Here is a 16,354-nt window from a genome sequence, read left to right on the forward strand (position 1 = left end):
CAGAAGAAGTCCAAAAAGTACGCCTCGATAAGGGACGCGTTTACTGGATAGAAGAAATCGTGAAAAAGAAGAAGGTTAGGGGAAAAAAGCAGTATTTTGTAAAGTGGGTCGGTTACCCCGAAAAGTTTAACTCTTAGGTACCGGAAAAGCAGTTGCTGAGAGTGTAAACTATGGAAGATGGATTGTTTTTTATTACGCTCCCCTGCAACGCCTCCTCGAAAATACCATCGCAGATTACACCACTAAATTAGCAAAAGCAGTCTATATTTGCAGCCCATATGAAGCAGCGTTAGTGGAGATTCAGTATCTCCATATGTGGGAAACCTTTGGGCCCGGAGATGGTGTATTCTACGTCGAACATCGTGATGAACCGATCAGAGAGTTTTTTGTTAAATCGGGGTATTACCCTAATATGAACGAGCTGATCAAAGTCATAAATAAACGTGATTCTATTAAAATACCTCCTGATCAATTGCATCTAAGATACAACGATATTGACAGAACCGTTTATGTAACGAAATCGTCCTTATACGAGTTTATGCCCGGTGAAAAGTTGGGCAATATATTGGGGCTTCAGGGGTTATCTGCGCGATCACTGGAACAAGAATGTAGACCCAGAGCGCATCATTTTGCGCTACAACGAATCTGGCTTGCCTGTTTTAGAACATTTCGATTTAATTTTAACAAAATTTTAACAAAATAGAACAAATATTTACCTATAAAGAGAAAAAATTATCTCGATATTAAAGCCGGATTTTATACAATGTTTGTTTATATTGATATCATTCAGCATCAACGTGTTGGCGATAGTTATGTATAGCTTTTAAGAACTGTGGAGCTAAGCGGCAAAAATGGCGAAATAGTCACGCAAAAGTATAACAGACCGTACTATATACCTCTCTGCAAGCAATGCTTTGACACCATTACAATATCGATACTCATGCATCAAGCTAAACCTGTTAAATTTAAATACGGTAAAAATGCAATTACACTTTAGACGTCACGCTGTGACGACCCATTAAAATGTTGTCCCAGAGAGTGTACGGCAACCCAGATGCGTATACGCATTATTACATAGCGCAAGCTAGTCATGGTTTCGACGACTTTCACGGCGCAGAATTCATGCATGCTTCTGGTCTCGCCGGGTTATTTCGTGGGTTGTTCCGGCGAGTCGTTCCCCTATTCAAGAAAGGTGTGGAACTTGTAAAACCGCACTTAAAAACAGTCGCCAGGAATATCGCTAAAGATGTTGTTGCTACAGAATCAACTGCCATTATGGATCGAATAAGTAGACCCAAGGGCAGGAAGGCTCCGGCGTCATGCAAATTCAGAGAGAAACGCTGAAAAGAAAACGCGGTTGCGACGGCGGCATCCTATCCCCGTTTATGAATAAAGTACAGCCGGCTAAGAGACGTAGCCACCAGAAAACAAGAAGCAGATCACGGGTTACGCAAAATCTGAGTTGGATATCTTTTAAATACCACCCACGCAAACAAGTATTGAAAAATCGTTTTATGTAGAGGTACAACCGATAGCGGCCATTGCTGATAACGTGCCTTCTCTGTGAATATTATTACGACCTAAATAACACTCTGTTACACGTCGTTTGCAGAATTATTAGCCCGCATAACACACCCATGCTCTTATTAAATACCCTATTGCCAGGCTTTTTAATCAATTAGATATAACGCTCGGCGACACGATTTCAAGAAGCGACAGACTTTAGCGATCCAATTTACAGCCGGCTTATTCTATAAAGATACCGCATGATGACCGGGCTCTCGACGGCCGTAATGTCAGTTTCATCAAAAGAGCGAAGTATACGACTCACTCTAGAAGTGCTAAGATCTAAAGATAAAGTTGACCAGAAACAAAGACACCTTCTGTCTTATGTCTGCCGAGGCGATCCATTTTAAAGTCCAAATACAGCACTCTTCATTGTTTGTCAAAAGAGTTCAAGTATCGTCCGCTGTGAGAATCAGACACAGTCGCTCTCTGTTAACCGCTAACGCAAAGTACTCGGTCGATCGCGCGTTGCTTAAAGTATATAGCGTTCCTGCCGGTACTCGCATATCTAACCACAATTTTTTTTTTCTGGGGAACATCCCCAAAACTGTAATACTAGCGTTTGTGGACAACGAATCATTTTCAGGGAGTTACCAAAGAAATCCTTTGTGCTTCAATCACTATAATGTGAATTATGCTGGCTTATATTTGGACGGACAACAGATACCCACAAAACCGTTTCAGCCTAATTTTCAAGACAAATCGGCTGTTTGTGAATATATGTCGCTCGTACACAGTTCAGGGAAGCAAAAGGCTGACAACGCTTTATCCGTGGATCGGTCAGAATTTTTGAACGGTTACACTTGTTCGCTTTTGATTTATCACCGGATCAAGAACCCGACGGCCATTTCTTTCTAGTAAAAACTGGAAGTCTCAGAGCTGAATGTATTCCATACATGAAAATATGATTGAAATAAACAATAGAAGGGAAGTTTTATATGATTTTCAATAAGATGAATAATTATGAAATTACCTGCGTTATCAAAGCCGACTTTCACACCCGACGCATATTTAAAGGTGTATTTCCATGTGATATATTACCGGAAAATAAAATAATCGACTGTCCGGCGGACTATATTGTAAATATGCATCTGCGGGGAAAGCATTGGATTTTAATTATATTATATCCGAATGACGTATCTATTTTTTTTTTTTTTTATAGTTATGGATTATCGCCCGCAAATGAAATATTTTCCTGGCGAATTTATGACATTTTTATCAAAAAAATTCTAAGACTGTAAGATATCAAAACAGACAAATACAGGACGTCGCTAGTTCGGTCTGCGGACATTACTGCATCTACATTCACCTAAAGAATTATTAGGAACACCATACTAATACGGTGTTTGACCCCCTTTTGCCTTTAGAAGTGCCTTAATTCTACGTGGCATTGATTCAACAAGGTGCTGATAGCATTCTTTAGAAATGTTGGCCCATATTGATAGGATAGCATCTTGCAGTTGATGGAGATTTGAGGGATGCACATCCAGGGCACGAAGCTCCCGTTCCACCACATCCCAAAGATGCTCTATTGGGTTGAGATCTGGTGACTGTGGGGGCCATTTTAGTACAGTGAACTCATTGTCATGTTCAAGAAACCAATTTGAAATGATTCAAGCTTTGTGACATGGTGCATTATCCTGCTGGAAGTAGCCATCAGAGGATGGGTACATGGTGGTCATGAAGGGATGGACATGGTCAGAAACAATGCTTAGGTAGCCTGTGGCATTTAAACGATGGCCAATTGGCACTAAGGGGCCTAAAGGGTGCCCAGAAAACATCCCCCACACCATTACACCACCACCACCAGCCTGCACAGTGGTAACAAGGCATGATGGATACATGTTCTCATTCTGTTTACGCCAAATTCGAACTCTACCATTTGAATGTCTCAACAGAAATCGAGACTCATCAGACCAGGCAACATTTTTCCAGTCTTCAGCAGTCTAATTTTGGTGAGCTCGTGCAAATTGTAGTCTCTTTTTCCTATTTGTAGTGGAGATGAGTGGTACCCGGTGGGGTCTTCTGCTGTTGTAGCCCACCTTTCTTTCCCATTCTGACATTCAGTTTGGAGTTCAGGAAATTGTCTTGACCAGGACCACAACCCTACATGCATTGAAGCAACTGCCATGTGATTGGTTGACTAGATAATCGCATTAATGAGAAATAGAACAGGTGTTCCTAATAATTCTTTAGGTGAGTGTATACACTCACCTAAAGAATTATTAGGAACACCTGTTCTATTTCTCATTAATGCAATTATCTAGTCAACCAATCACATGGCAGTTGCTTCAATGCATGTAGGGTTGTGGTCCTGGTCAAGACAATCTCCTGAACTCCAAACTGAATGTCAGAATGGGAAAGAAAGGTGATTTAAGCAATTTTGAGTGTGGCATGGTTGTTGGTGCCAGACGGGCCGGTCTGAGTATTTCACAATCTGCTCAGTTACTGGGATTTCCACGCACAACCATTTCTAGGGTTTACAAAGAATGGTGTGAGATGGGAAAAACATCCAGTATGCAGCAGTCCTGTGGGCGAAAATGCCTTATTGATGCTAGAGGTCAGAGGAGAATGGGCCGACTGATTCAAGCTGATAGAAGAGCAACGTTGACTGAAATAACTACTCGTTACAACCGAGGTATGCAGCAAAGCATTTGTGAAGCCACAACACGCACAACCTTAAGGCGGATGGGCTACAACAGCAGAAGACCCCACCAAGTACCACTTATCTCCACTACAAATAGTAAAAAGAGGCTACAATTTGCACGAGCTCACCAAAATTGGACTGTCGAAGACTAGAAAAATGGTTTCTTGATCATGACAATGAGTTCACTGTACTAAAATGGCCCCCACAGTCACCAGATCTCAACCCAATAGAGCATCTTTGGGATGTGGTGGAACGGGAGCTTCGTGCCCTGGATGTGCATCCCTCAAATCTCCATTAACTGCAAGATGCTATCCTATCAATATGGGCCAACATTTCTAAAGAATGCTATCAGCACCTTGTTGAAACAATGCCATGTAGCATTAAGGCAGTTCTGAAGGCAAAATGGGGTCAAACACCGTATTGGTATGGTGTTCCTAATAATTCTTTAGGTGAGTGTATCTTACATTGTATCAGTAAAGTAATGTCTTTTGAAAATGTATTCAAAATATTTACGAGTGATTTTAGAAAAAATGATCGTGTTGTACACTCTTTTCTAACAAAGCGCGTGAAACAATTATGTATACGTTGCTATAATTTCACACAAATGTGTCTACCCTACTGAGATGTACCGTGAAGCATCGTAAATAAATACATTTTGCTTAAATCATGCACGCCTTCGATTTTTATTAAACAAATTTTGTGTCGAAGCAAATTTCCTATGGTCTGGTAGATTTATAGTTTTTTAGATTTGTATATTTTTGAAAGATAGTTAGCTGTATAGACAGTTAATAGATGGATAGCTGTGTGGATAGATAGATAGATAGATAGATAGATAGATAGATAGATAGATAGATAGATAGATATGAAGTAACTTGATTTAACTGTGTTATTCCAGCTCTTTAAGTTTTTTTTTGACAAATCGTAACAAGTGTACAAACAGCGTGGGGTGCTCTGTTTATACAGTCTTTTGGCTATAGCCGCGGCCTTTTGAGATCTCATAACAGATGTCCCAGGACTTGTGAAGGGCATACTTTAATTTAACAAATCAAAATCCCATTCACTCTAATATAGATGGCTGAAATTTTTATTCAATATAAGTTGTTAGTAATATGTAGTTGCTATTTGTCGATAATATTTATTCAGCTATCTGGCGCTAGTAAGTGGGTTCAATCCAGGAAGGACCCGTTGGCGCTGTAGAGCATCCATACTCGGGAAAGCTTGGTACTTAAAGACTGCCACTGTTGAAGTAGCGTGGAAAGAAGAAAGGCAAGGTGTCGCGCTCAGAGAAGTCCTTGGAGGTATCCCAAGAATATCTGGCAAAAAACAAAAGCCGGAATTGACGCCCTGGAAAGTTGGGTTCTGCAGCTGTCGCTCTTAAATAGCGTCTTAAGACATGCCCGAACATGCCTTCAACGTGCTCGAACATATCCTGACGCGCTTCGCAAAATGGGTTGTCCATATTTCACAAAATGGACGCCGTGGGCAAAAATAAGGGCATAGATAGATAGATATTAGAAGATAGATAGATAGGTATGTGTCCGGTCGTGTCTGTGAAGGTCATAGAAAGTCAAGCTATTTTTAAAATTCAATTGAGTCGCAGCCTGAATAGGACTGGGTGGAAAAGTGACAGGTGGGCAGGGCAGGAAAAGGGGCGTGGCCACCTGTCACTTTGAGTTTGACAAGAACACCCGTCTCTTACTACTGCTACATCTAAGAACTAAGTATTTGAACTGGTAATAGCTAGAATCAGATTTTCTTCTTTGTTACATGGGGGTTTTTGCTCTGCCGAATCCTTTAGGTGTTGCCTGGTTTTCTGGTTCTCTTAATGGTCTCCTCATAATATAGCTTCTAATATTGATCCAATGAGGAAATCAATATTCTTAGAAGCTTTTTATTTCCATTTATGAGACTTTTTGTCTCATTTGCAAATGTACATAATTGTTTAGTTATATTTTCTGGAGGTTATCCAACCGAAATATGATATACCTTCAAAGGTAGAAAAGAAACAGCATGGAAAAGGAAATAACAACCTCGCAGTGACAAATAAAGAGGCTTGGCATATGTGAAAGGTACTGTGATACATGTCCTAATCAACTGTATACCTGCACATTGAAGGAATGTGCTCCAAGCTTAGGCCTCTTTCACACTTGCCTTAAACAGATCCAGCAGGCTGTTCCAGCCAGGAACAGCCTGCTGAATCCCTGAATACTGGGCGCTACCATGCACTACTGAGATACCTCCGGGTCCATTCACTATAATGGGGACTGGTGGAGATTCTGTCGAAACCAGGCAGAAATATGCTGAGAATCGGATGGACAAAAACTGCTGTGTGTTTGTCCTGCCACTCCTCGGAATATTTGATGGGTTGCAGCCAGATCCCCGCTGAACCTCTTTATGACAAAATAAAATAAACTTAAATTAAAGGGGATGTCAGCGGTCAGGAGAATCAAGCCATCAGAGACCCTGTCTAATGGATTTCACACAAAGTGAGACTGAGCAGCCTGCAATGTTGGAGAATACATGCAGGCTGCAAAAGACACACAGTTCTTTATTTTTATTACATTCCAATGATCAAAAATGATATTTAGCCCAAAAAGTGCCCCCAAAGATGTCCATAACTTTTATGACATAAAAGACTGAGCATAAATATAACACAGTGATGGCGAACCTGTTAGAGACCGGGTGCCCAAACTGCAGCCCAAAACCCACTTATTTATCGCAAAGTGCCAACATGGCAATGTAACCGGAATACTCCAGTCCAGTATAGTATATTTTCCATGTACTTTATCATTTAAGTATAATGACGTGCCTACAAGCAATGTGCTGTTCATATTGCGCCCAGCGCTGATGAATGGCTGGTAAAGTCCAGAGTATATTTGGTACACCATAGACTTTTTCCAGGGTGCGGGTGCCCACAGAGAGAGCTCTGAGTGCCGCCTCTGGCACCCGTGCCATAGGTTCGCCATCACTGATATAACATATTTAATATGCTGACTCAGTTGTCACAATTGTATTGTGGAATTCTCTCTCTCTCTATATCTATATATATATATAATATAAAAGCAAGATCACAGAATTTTTCTGAGTACTTACAAATAGCAGCAGAAGGACCATATCAGGGTTGTCACATGCACAAGCAACATGCATAGGAGTCCAGAATTCTTCATCTTGGTGATTTACGTTAACCCCGCGGTCAATGAGGATTTCTGCTGCGAATGCATTATCATACCGTGCACACTGGAAGAGATAAGGATAAGCATCTCACAGCCGGAGTGACATAGGTACATTTCAAAGAATGTTTTCACATTTGAATCCTATAATTCAAAGGATTATAGGCTCAGCATAAGTGAAATGATGTTTTTGATTTTCTGCAGGGTAGCTGTCACATATAAGAGAATAAGCAGGCGGTATGTACAGTACTGTATGTATTACTAACTATACAAATGAACTTCACCACGGCTGAAGGAGAGGTTGTTTCTTGTTGTGCAGTCAGAACGGATGGCAGCGGCTGCAGAAGCCTGAAGACAATCAGCTGCAGATCCCACACTGCATCCTAATCACATACACCAGCAAAGGGGAGCTCTGTGCACCGCAAACCATTACAGAATGGAGATAAATAGGAACGAGAGCTTGGGGGAAATTATCTGAAAATTTGGAGAAGGGATGAGAAAAATGGGGCTGTTGTGCCAGTTTGTACGGTCAGGAAAATATATGAAGCTTTATGACATGTAAAATGCAGTTCATGTGATATAATCCAATGTGAACTGGTAAGAAAGAAGGAATGATGGCTGCTGGGAGCTGAGAATTCCAGAGGTTCTGTGCTGACTGCTGATACCATTGGTATTGTACAATATATCGGCTGTATGACTATATAATGCAACATAAAGACCACATTATTTATTGGCAGTCATACTCCTAAAGGCCTCTTTCACACGAGCGGATGCATTCAGTGCAACTCGCACCATTTTGCAAGCAAGTTCAGTCAGTTTTGTCTGCGATTGCGTTCAGTTATTCAGTTTTTTCTACAATGCGTTTTGATGCAGTTTTCACTGAAAACTGAATGTTTACAAACAAGATCTCCTAGCAACCATCAGTGAAAAACACATTGCACCTGGACTGGATTACATCCGGATGCAATGCGTTTTTCATCGAAGCCCCATTCACTTCTATGGGGCCAGGGCTATGTGAAAGCCTAAGCCAGCAAAGGAAGCAATATGGACAATCACAATACATTAGTAACTGCCTTGTATTCTCTTTCTCTACATGATAAATTCCATTTGCTGAAGTGACACAACCCCTGTAAAGTGCACCAATCTCATGAACACACAATACTGACTTAGGCCTCATGCACACGACCGTTGTGTGCACCCGTGGCCGTTGTGCCGTTTGCCGTTTTTTTCTGCGGCTCCATTGACTTTCAATGGGGCCGTTGAAAACTCGGCTTGTGCACCGTTTTTACACCGCGCCCGTGACCCGTGTTTCTAGGCCGTGAAAAAAATATGACCTGTCCTATTTTTTTCACGGCCAACGGTTCACGGGCCCATTCAAGTCAATGGGTCCGTGAAAATCACGGATGCACCCAAGATTGTCATCCGTGTCCGTGATCCGTGTCCGTGATCCGTGTCCGTTTTTTCCTATCATTTCAATGGCAAACTTGACTTAGAATTTTATTTCATTTTTCATGTCCGTGGATCCTCCAAAAATCACGGCAGACCCACGGAAGAAAAAACGGGCACGGATCACGGTACAACGGAACCACGTTTTGCGGGACGTTAAAAAATACGGTCGTGTGCATGAGGCCTTACTAGTAAGATATTTCATATGAAATACTTCATTATGGAGACACTTCAAAGAATTAAAAACACTGTATAAACAGCAAATAATACAATGTAATTATCACAAATGTTCCAATTAGCCGCTGAAACAACCTAATAACCTGCAGGGCAGTGAGAAGCGTTAATTTCCCTTTGGTGTCAATGCAGATCAGTCAGTAAAAACACGATTTTTTAAGAAACCTGAATGAGCGACAACCAGGCATTCCAGTTAATTATATGTTTGGGTGGGTTGGGATGGGGGGGGGGGGGGGTTTACAGGAGTCTTCTTGCTTGCCTTTTGAAATAATATGTACACATGTAATAGAGATATTTTTATGTCTTTATGCTGCCATGTACTTATACGCTGTAGTGTAATGGTATGATCTGGAAACAGACAAAGTCATGTGAATATTGTTTCATAATTTTACCTTATATGTAACAATAAAAAAGATTTGATTAAAAAAAAAAAAAACAACACCTATGTTATAACAGCCTAGAATACAAGCCACTGTAAATAGTTGTAAATAGCAGCCTATACTCTACTGATGGGGTTTCTGCAGACTTTCCATATGCCCTTTTAGGTACCCCCCTCTATTAGCCAGAGCGGACATCCACACCAGAAGTGGAACCTACAGAGAATATATATAATGGAAATATATGTGCCTCTCCCATGGTTTGGATCCACTCCTGGTTATGGCGCACAAATACTGACCAAATGTGAATGCGGCCTTATGTAGAATATGCTGTATGGCCTGGATACCTATTGAATAACTTCTATGCAAGGCCTTAAAAACACACTCACCAGATGAAGTAGACATCCCCCCGAAGTGATAAGTGTATGCGGATCAGCTCCATCCTTTAGTAATTGCAAAACTGTCATGAATGACATGAATAAATAAATGCACATTATTACCACCATGAGAAAATATTGTTGCATTGGAACATTTAGTGCTGACATTAGAAAATACATTGTTTCCTCTTAATAATTGGAATTCTTTCTTATCAAAAAGGTACCGTACACCAAGAGAAAGTTTCTGTGTTGGTGTAAGGTTTTTCACTCTTATGTTAACCACTGACCATGATAATAATCAATTACTGATTAATTGATAATATCATTTACATTGCAGACATCGTTTGGAAGCAGTCATCATTCAGTGGCTGAAAACTTGCGAACGTTTCATTAGGGGAATCAAAGCTCTCCCTCATTATGAGCTGTGAACCTATGCCAGGTGGAAAAGGCAGATTTTTCATTCCCTATATGTAAATAATAATGTTTTCATTCACTGGCAGCAAGCAGAGGTCTTAAACATGACATTTTGTACAATGTCATCTGCCTTGCTGGTACTGTAGTATACTGTGGAATTTCTGCAAGCAAATCTGCAAGTGAAAATTGTGTAGCACATACACCGCGTGAACAAAACGTACCCTTTACAATTTTTTTTTATAATCTATCAAATAAAACAATAATGAAAATGATCTCATAGCAGCCAAACCAGATGCTCATCTGTAGACAGTCCGGTTTGGGGGTCCTGGCCCCTCATCAGTACAGTGCAGGGTAGTGGTTAGCTGGATGAGATGTTTTAGGGGTCGCTCACATCTCGTTTTTGCTGTGCGTCAAGCAGATACGTTTATGAACAGTAAAAGACAAATGGCTTGACATAACCATAGACTAGAATTGAGCAAAAGCGAATATTTTTCACTCCGTTTGTCTCTGTTTCTATACATTTTTTGAAGCACAGTATAGCGTAGCATACCAAAGTTTTCTGTGCCGCAAAAAAAATAAAAAAACTCTTACGTTCAGGTCAATGAGAGATAGACGGAAAAGTAAGACATTACATTTTCATCCATTAAACATATCCACTTTTTTGAAGTAATGCCTGTAAATCTTCTTCAAATCTTTATTAAAAAAAGGTTTCACAAAAATCATATACTTATACAAAAATACAAAACATATTGAAATGTATTCACATTCGTTAAACATTTACGTTATAAAAAGGTAAGACAACTACAAAATTACACCCTAAAAAATACGGCAGTTGTACTTTCTTTTGTACCCGTTTTACAAGAATGGCTGGGCAATACTTAAAGAATCAGATACAAATGGTTGAACATAAGCGTCCTCTTACCTTCTTTGTCATCATGGTGGATTATTGCGTCTTGTATCTTCTCAGGCAGCTGGAAATGAACTTTATAATTTTTTCTCTGCTTGCTTTTTCTCTTATAAGCATCTTGTTTTTGCAAAGCCTTTTCTCTTTCATAATAGACCTTAATCTGCTCACAGCGCATACGTCTCACCAGGCGCTGGCGCTGCCCCAATGGAAGGGACTCCAGCAAACACTGGTCAATTTCCATGTCATGAGATCGAAAAACATTACAAAGCTGGAAACAGCCTACAAGAGAAATATAGAATAGAAACGGGAAAGAGTTATTAGAATTTACACTTACAGTCACTGTACTTTCAAAGAATTTCATTCAAGTTGAGAGTGGCTGACTATGGAGTACACAATATTCATGGTGTTTCTTTTTGCTTATCTTCTTTTCCTTATAAATTACATATGTATGCAGAATAATTTCATTAAATTGTTTGGATTGTACATAGATTAGCACATAAAGGTGCTCATACACACAACAGCAGAGTCAGCCGAACCATATGTATGCTGTGCCATATCTCCTTGAATAGATTATGTCAGAAGGACAGATTGAATTCGATCACAACCGATCCTTTGTTCTCACAGGAGTTAAGCCACCACCAAAGGTGTCTCGCATCTACTTACTCTCCAGCTAAAACACATGTGGACTTCGATAAACTGAGTGTGCATTGGGGAACAGCTGCTGGCCAAATGAGTTCCCAGTTAGTTATTGAAGGTGCATGGGCACCTTTACAAATAAAAAGTTAACACACCCTGTTTTCCTAGTCATCCGGGTACTTAAGGCGTTCAGTTAGGACCCTATGCCAGTAGTCCCAGATATAAAAACAAACCACAATGCAAGAAATATCTAGAGCTTTAGGCACTTGCATGCTCTTTATTATGGACAAGGTGCTTCCCACTGAAGCAGCACTTTGTCCCACAGCATTAAAGGGAAGCTGTCACCACAAAAATGCCAATTTAATCTGCAGACAGCATGTTATAGTGCAGGAGTTACATAGTTACATAGTTAATACGGTTGAAAAAAGACAACCGTCCATCAAGTTCAACGAAGAGATAGGTGGGGACGCGAATCTTAGAGGGAAGTGAGACTCAGATTTCTACACGTTTTCATAAGCATTAATGTTTTTTACTTTTAAGAATTCGTCTAAACCCTTTTTGAAACTGTCCACTGTTCCTGCTGTGACCACGTCCTGAGGAAGTCTATTCCACAAATTCACAGTTCTTACAGTAAAGAAGCTTTGACGCTTCTGGAGACTGAACTTTTTCTTCTTCAGTCGGAGGTAGTGCCCCCTTGTCTTTTGAGCACATTTTACATGGAACAGCTTTTCGCCTTATTATTTGTATGGCCAATTTATATACTTGTACAGGTTAATCATGTCCCCTCTTAGACGTCTCTTCTCATGACTAAATAAATTCAATTATTTTTTCTTCATTACTAAGACCCTCCATGCCCCTTATCATTTTAGTCGCTCTCCTCTGTACTTTTTCCAGCTGCAGTGCATCCTTTCTATGTACTGGTGCCCAGAACTGGACTGCATATTTCAGATGAGGACGCACCAGCGCTTTGTAAAGTAGTAGTATTACATCCCTGCCCCGCGAGCCGGTGCCTCGTTTAATGCATGACAATATTTTGATGGCCTTAGAAGCAGCTGATTGACATTGTATGCTGTAATTTAATCTACCATCCACAAGGACACCCAAATCCTTCTCTATAAGTGACTCTCCCAGTGCTACATCACCTAGGACATATGCAGCACAGATATTATTACTACCAAGATGCATAACTTTACATTTGTCCACATTGAACCTCATTTGCCAAGTTGATGCCCAATCACTCAGAGTGTTCAAATCAGCTTGTAGTGTGTGGACATCTTCCATAGACCGTACAGTTCTACACAGCTTAGTGTCATCTGCAAAAATAGATATGGTTCTATTAATCCCATCCTCAATATCATTAATAAATAAATAATAAAGGGCCCAGCACTGAACCTTGGGGTACACCACTTTTAACCTGGGGCCATTCTGAATAGGAATCATTGACCACAACTCTCTGGACACGGTCCTTCAGTCAGTTTTTAATCCAATTACAAACTATACTTTCCAAGCCAATAGATCTTACTTTACTTATTAAGCATCTATGATGGACAGTATCATAAGCCTTTGCAAAATCCAGAAACACTACATCCACAGCCACCCCTCTGTCCAGGCTACTACTCACCTCCTCATAAAAACAAATCAGGTTAGTCTGACAACTTCTGTCCTTGGTAAACCCATGCTGGTTATCACTTATAATATTATTTATAGTCACATACTCCTGAATATAGTCCTTTAAGATTCCTTCAATCATTTTTCCCACAACAGAAGTTAAACTAACTGGTCTATAATTACCTGTGGAGGAACATGATCCTTTTTTGAATATGGGCACCATGTTTGCCTTGCACCAAAAACTTTTGGGGATTTGTTTTGCTTTCTTTTGCTACCTGCCGTTTGTTTTGTATCTTTGCTAATTTTATCTCCTTTTGCAGATTTTTATTAAGCCCTTTGTAATCTTCAAACGCTACAGCTGACCCCTCAGATTTGTATTTTTTAAATGCCCTCTTTTGTTTTGTTTTTTGCTCTTTTTACAGTAGTTGTAAGCCATGGGGGTTTTAATTTTAGCCATTTATACTTGTTACCTAAAGGGATACATTTTTTAGTGCAATTACTCAATGTGGATTTGAAGCTCTCCCATTTATCCTCAGTATTATTATGTGACAGTAGCTGTTCCCAGTCTATGCCCTGAAATGCTGCCCTCAACCCAGGGAAATTAGCCTTTTTGACAGAGTTTGCTTTTTATTGTTTAGGGGGAATATAATTATATTGTGGTCACTATTACTTAGTGTTTCTCGAACAGTAACATTACCAACAAGCTCTGCATAATTTAGAAATGACCAGAACCAACAGAGCATTGCCCCTAGTGGGAGCTTCTACAAACTGGTCCATAAAGTGCTCCTGCAAGTTGAGGAATTTTCTCCCCTTTGCAGTTGAGGCAGAACCATGACACCAGTCAATGTCTGGGAAGTTAAAAATCTCCCATTATGACTACTGTACCAGCCTGTGCTGCCTGCTCTATTTGGTTATACATTTGTGTTTCTATCTCTTCTGAGATGTTAGGGGGTCTATAGATTACACCAAGTTTTATGTTTTGATCCCTTTGAACTTCCACCCATAAGGTCTCCACATCCTCACCATCCTCACCTACAATTGCCTCTTTCACACTTGTCTTCAGATCACTCCTCACATACAGGCATACACCACCACCTTTTCTATTGACCCTGTCTTTTCTAAATAGTGTACAACCCTCAATATTAACAGCCCAGTCATGTGAAGAGTCCAGCCATGTCTCAGCCACACCAACTACATCTATGTGTTCTTCTAGTACCATAGCCTCCAGCTCCCCCATTTTGCTAGCTAGACTTCTGGCATTTGTGAAAGTACATATTAAATTACTATTACCTTTAAAGTGATTATACAGGATTTTTTGGTTATCTTGGTAAAAAAAATTATGTAACATGTTCTTGCTATCAGCAGTTCTATTTTTTTAAAATGTATAGTTATGCCCAGTCTTCTCCCTATTTTCGTTGCTAACCCCAGCCCCCACTAAATCCCCACTGTCCCCTTCTGTAACCCACTCTCTATGTACACTATCTACCCCCTTATTAGTATGACCCCCCCCCCCCCCAGATCCTAGTTTAAAAGCTCATCCAGCTGTCTAACCATTTCATCCCCCAGAGCAGTTGCTCCCTCCCCATTGAGGTGTAGCCCATCCCTACTGTAGAGCCTGTAAGCGACCGCAAAGTCGGCCCAGTTCTCCATGAACCCAAACCCTTCCTTCCTGCACCAGCTTCCGAGCCACTTATTTAACTCCCTAAGCTCCCGTTGTCTATCTAGTGACACTTGTGGCACTGGTAGTATTTCTGAAAACACTACCTTGGAGGTCCTTGACTTGAGATTCTCACCTAGCTCCCTAAAATCATTTTTAAGGACCTTCCATCTCCCACTGACTTTGTCATTGATGCCAATGTGTACCATGACCGCCGGGTCTTCCCCAGCCCCACCCAACAATCTGTCAATCCGATCCGCAATATACTGAACCCGAGCACACGGAAGACAACACTTTTATTGCACACTTGGTGTAATACTTGGTGCAATACTTGGTGTAATCTACAGATCCCCTAACATCACAGAAGAGATAGAAACGCAACTGTATAACCAAATAGAGCGGGCAGCACAGGCTGGTACAGTAGGAGCTGAGCAGATTGATATATAGTTTAGTGGGAAAAGATCAGTAAAACTTGTAATTTATACATTTATATCCATGCTCATTCTGTGCTTTGAAGTCCAGGAGGCCGTCCTATCAGTGATTGACAGCTACCTCTGTATACACAGTCATAGAGAAAAGGTTGTTAATTACTTCTAGGACCGCCTCCTTGACTTCTAAGCTCAGAATGAGCATGAATATAAATATATAAATTACAAGTTTTACTGAATATTTTCCCAGAAAACTATATATCAATCTGCTCAGCTCCTCATGCTCAAAAACATATTGTCTTCAACTCAGACACCATGTTCAAAGAGACAGTTTCCCTTTAAAAAAGAAAAGTATGATACACCATCATTGCAATCACTTAAAATGAGTTATCTTTGAAACAAGAGGGGCCCTTACCCAGGGTTTTGCCCTAGGGCTCCCACCTAGGTTGAAATAGATCTGCTAAAGAATGTATCTTCTTGAAAGATAGTTCAATATTTTTTTTATTGAGCGTCATAACTGGCTACATCTGCAATTAACCATTCTTTTAATGAACTGCCTTTGAATTTATGTGAATTGATGCTTCCAGTGTAGTGATAAAAACATGCTAGTTCATCTATTTTTCTGCCTTGGCACACAACTATGTATTCTCATTTACAGTGGTGCCCAGAGAGTATTGGCAAGCCTCATCCATGCATACATAATTGTCTTCTAGGGCTTTATGACTAAGGTCCATTGTAAAGTATGTAACGATAAAAAAACGAAAAAAAGATAGAAAAATACAATTGTCTAATAGTGGTAGTGCTATATATGCTGTGCACAGCTGGATCTGCATGCTTTGTGTATTTACTATACTACTGTATATACTATTCTACTATAGTATACAGTA

General features: G+C 40.3%; 1 protein-coding gene across 1 annotated transcript in view; it reads right to left on the minus strand.

Annotated features, from left to right (window-relative positions):
* The window catches only part of MYO16 (myosin XVI), a 482,244-nt gene extending 470,835 nt beyond the window's left edge, over positions 1-11,409 (minus strand). Inside the window, exons 1-3 of the mRNA XM_044285559.1 lie at positions 11,154-11,409; positions 9,830-9,900; positions 7,307-7,450 (exon numbers count right to left, since the gene is read on the minus strand). Coding sequence (XP_044141494.1) covers positions 7,307-7,450; positions 9,830-9,900; positions 11,154-11,379 — 441 coding nt within the window. The 5' untranslated portion in view covers positions 11,380-11,409. The remainder of the gene's footprint in view (positions 1-7,306; positions 7,451-9,829; positions 9,901-11,153) is intronic.
* Positions 11,410-16,354: the final 4,945 nt, after the last annotated feature.

Source organism: Bufo gargarizans, chromosome 3 (genome assembly GCF_014858855.1).
Source record: "Bufo gargarizans isolate SCDJY-AF-19 chromosome 3, ASM1485885v1, whole genome shotgun sequence".
NCBI classification, from domain to species: Eukaryota; Metazoa; Chordata; class Amphibia; order Anura; family Bufonidae; genus Bufo; species Bufo gargarizans.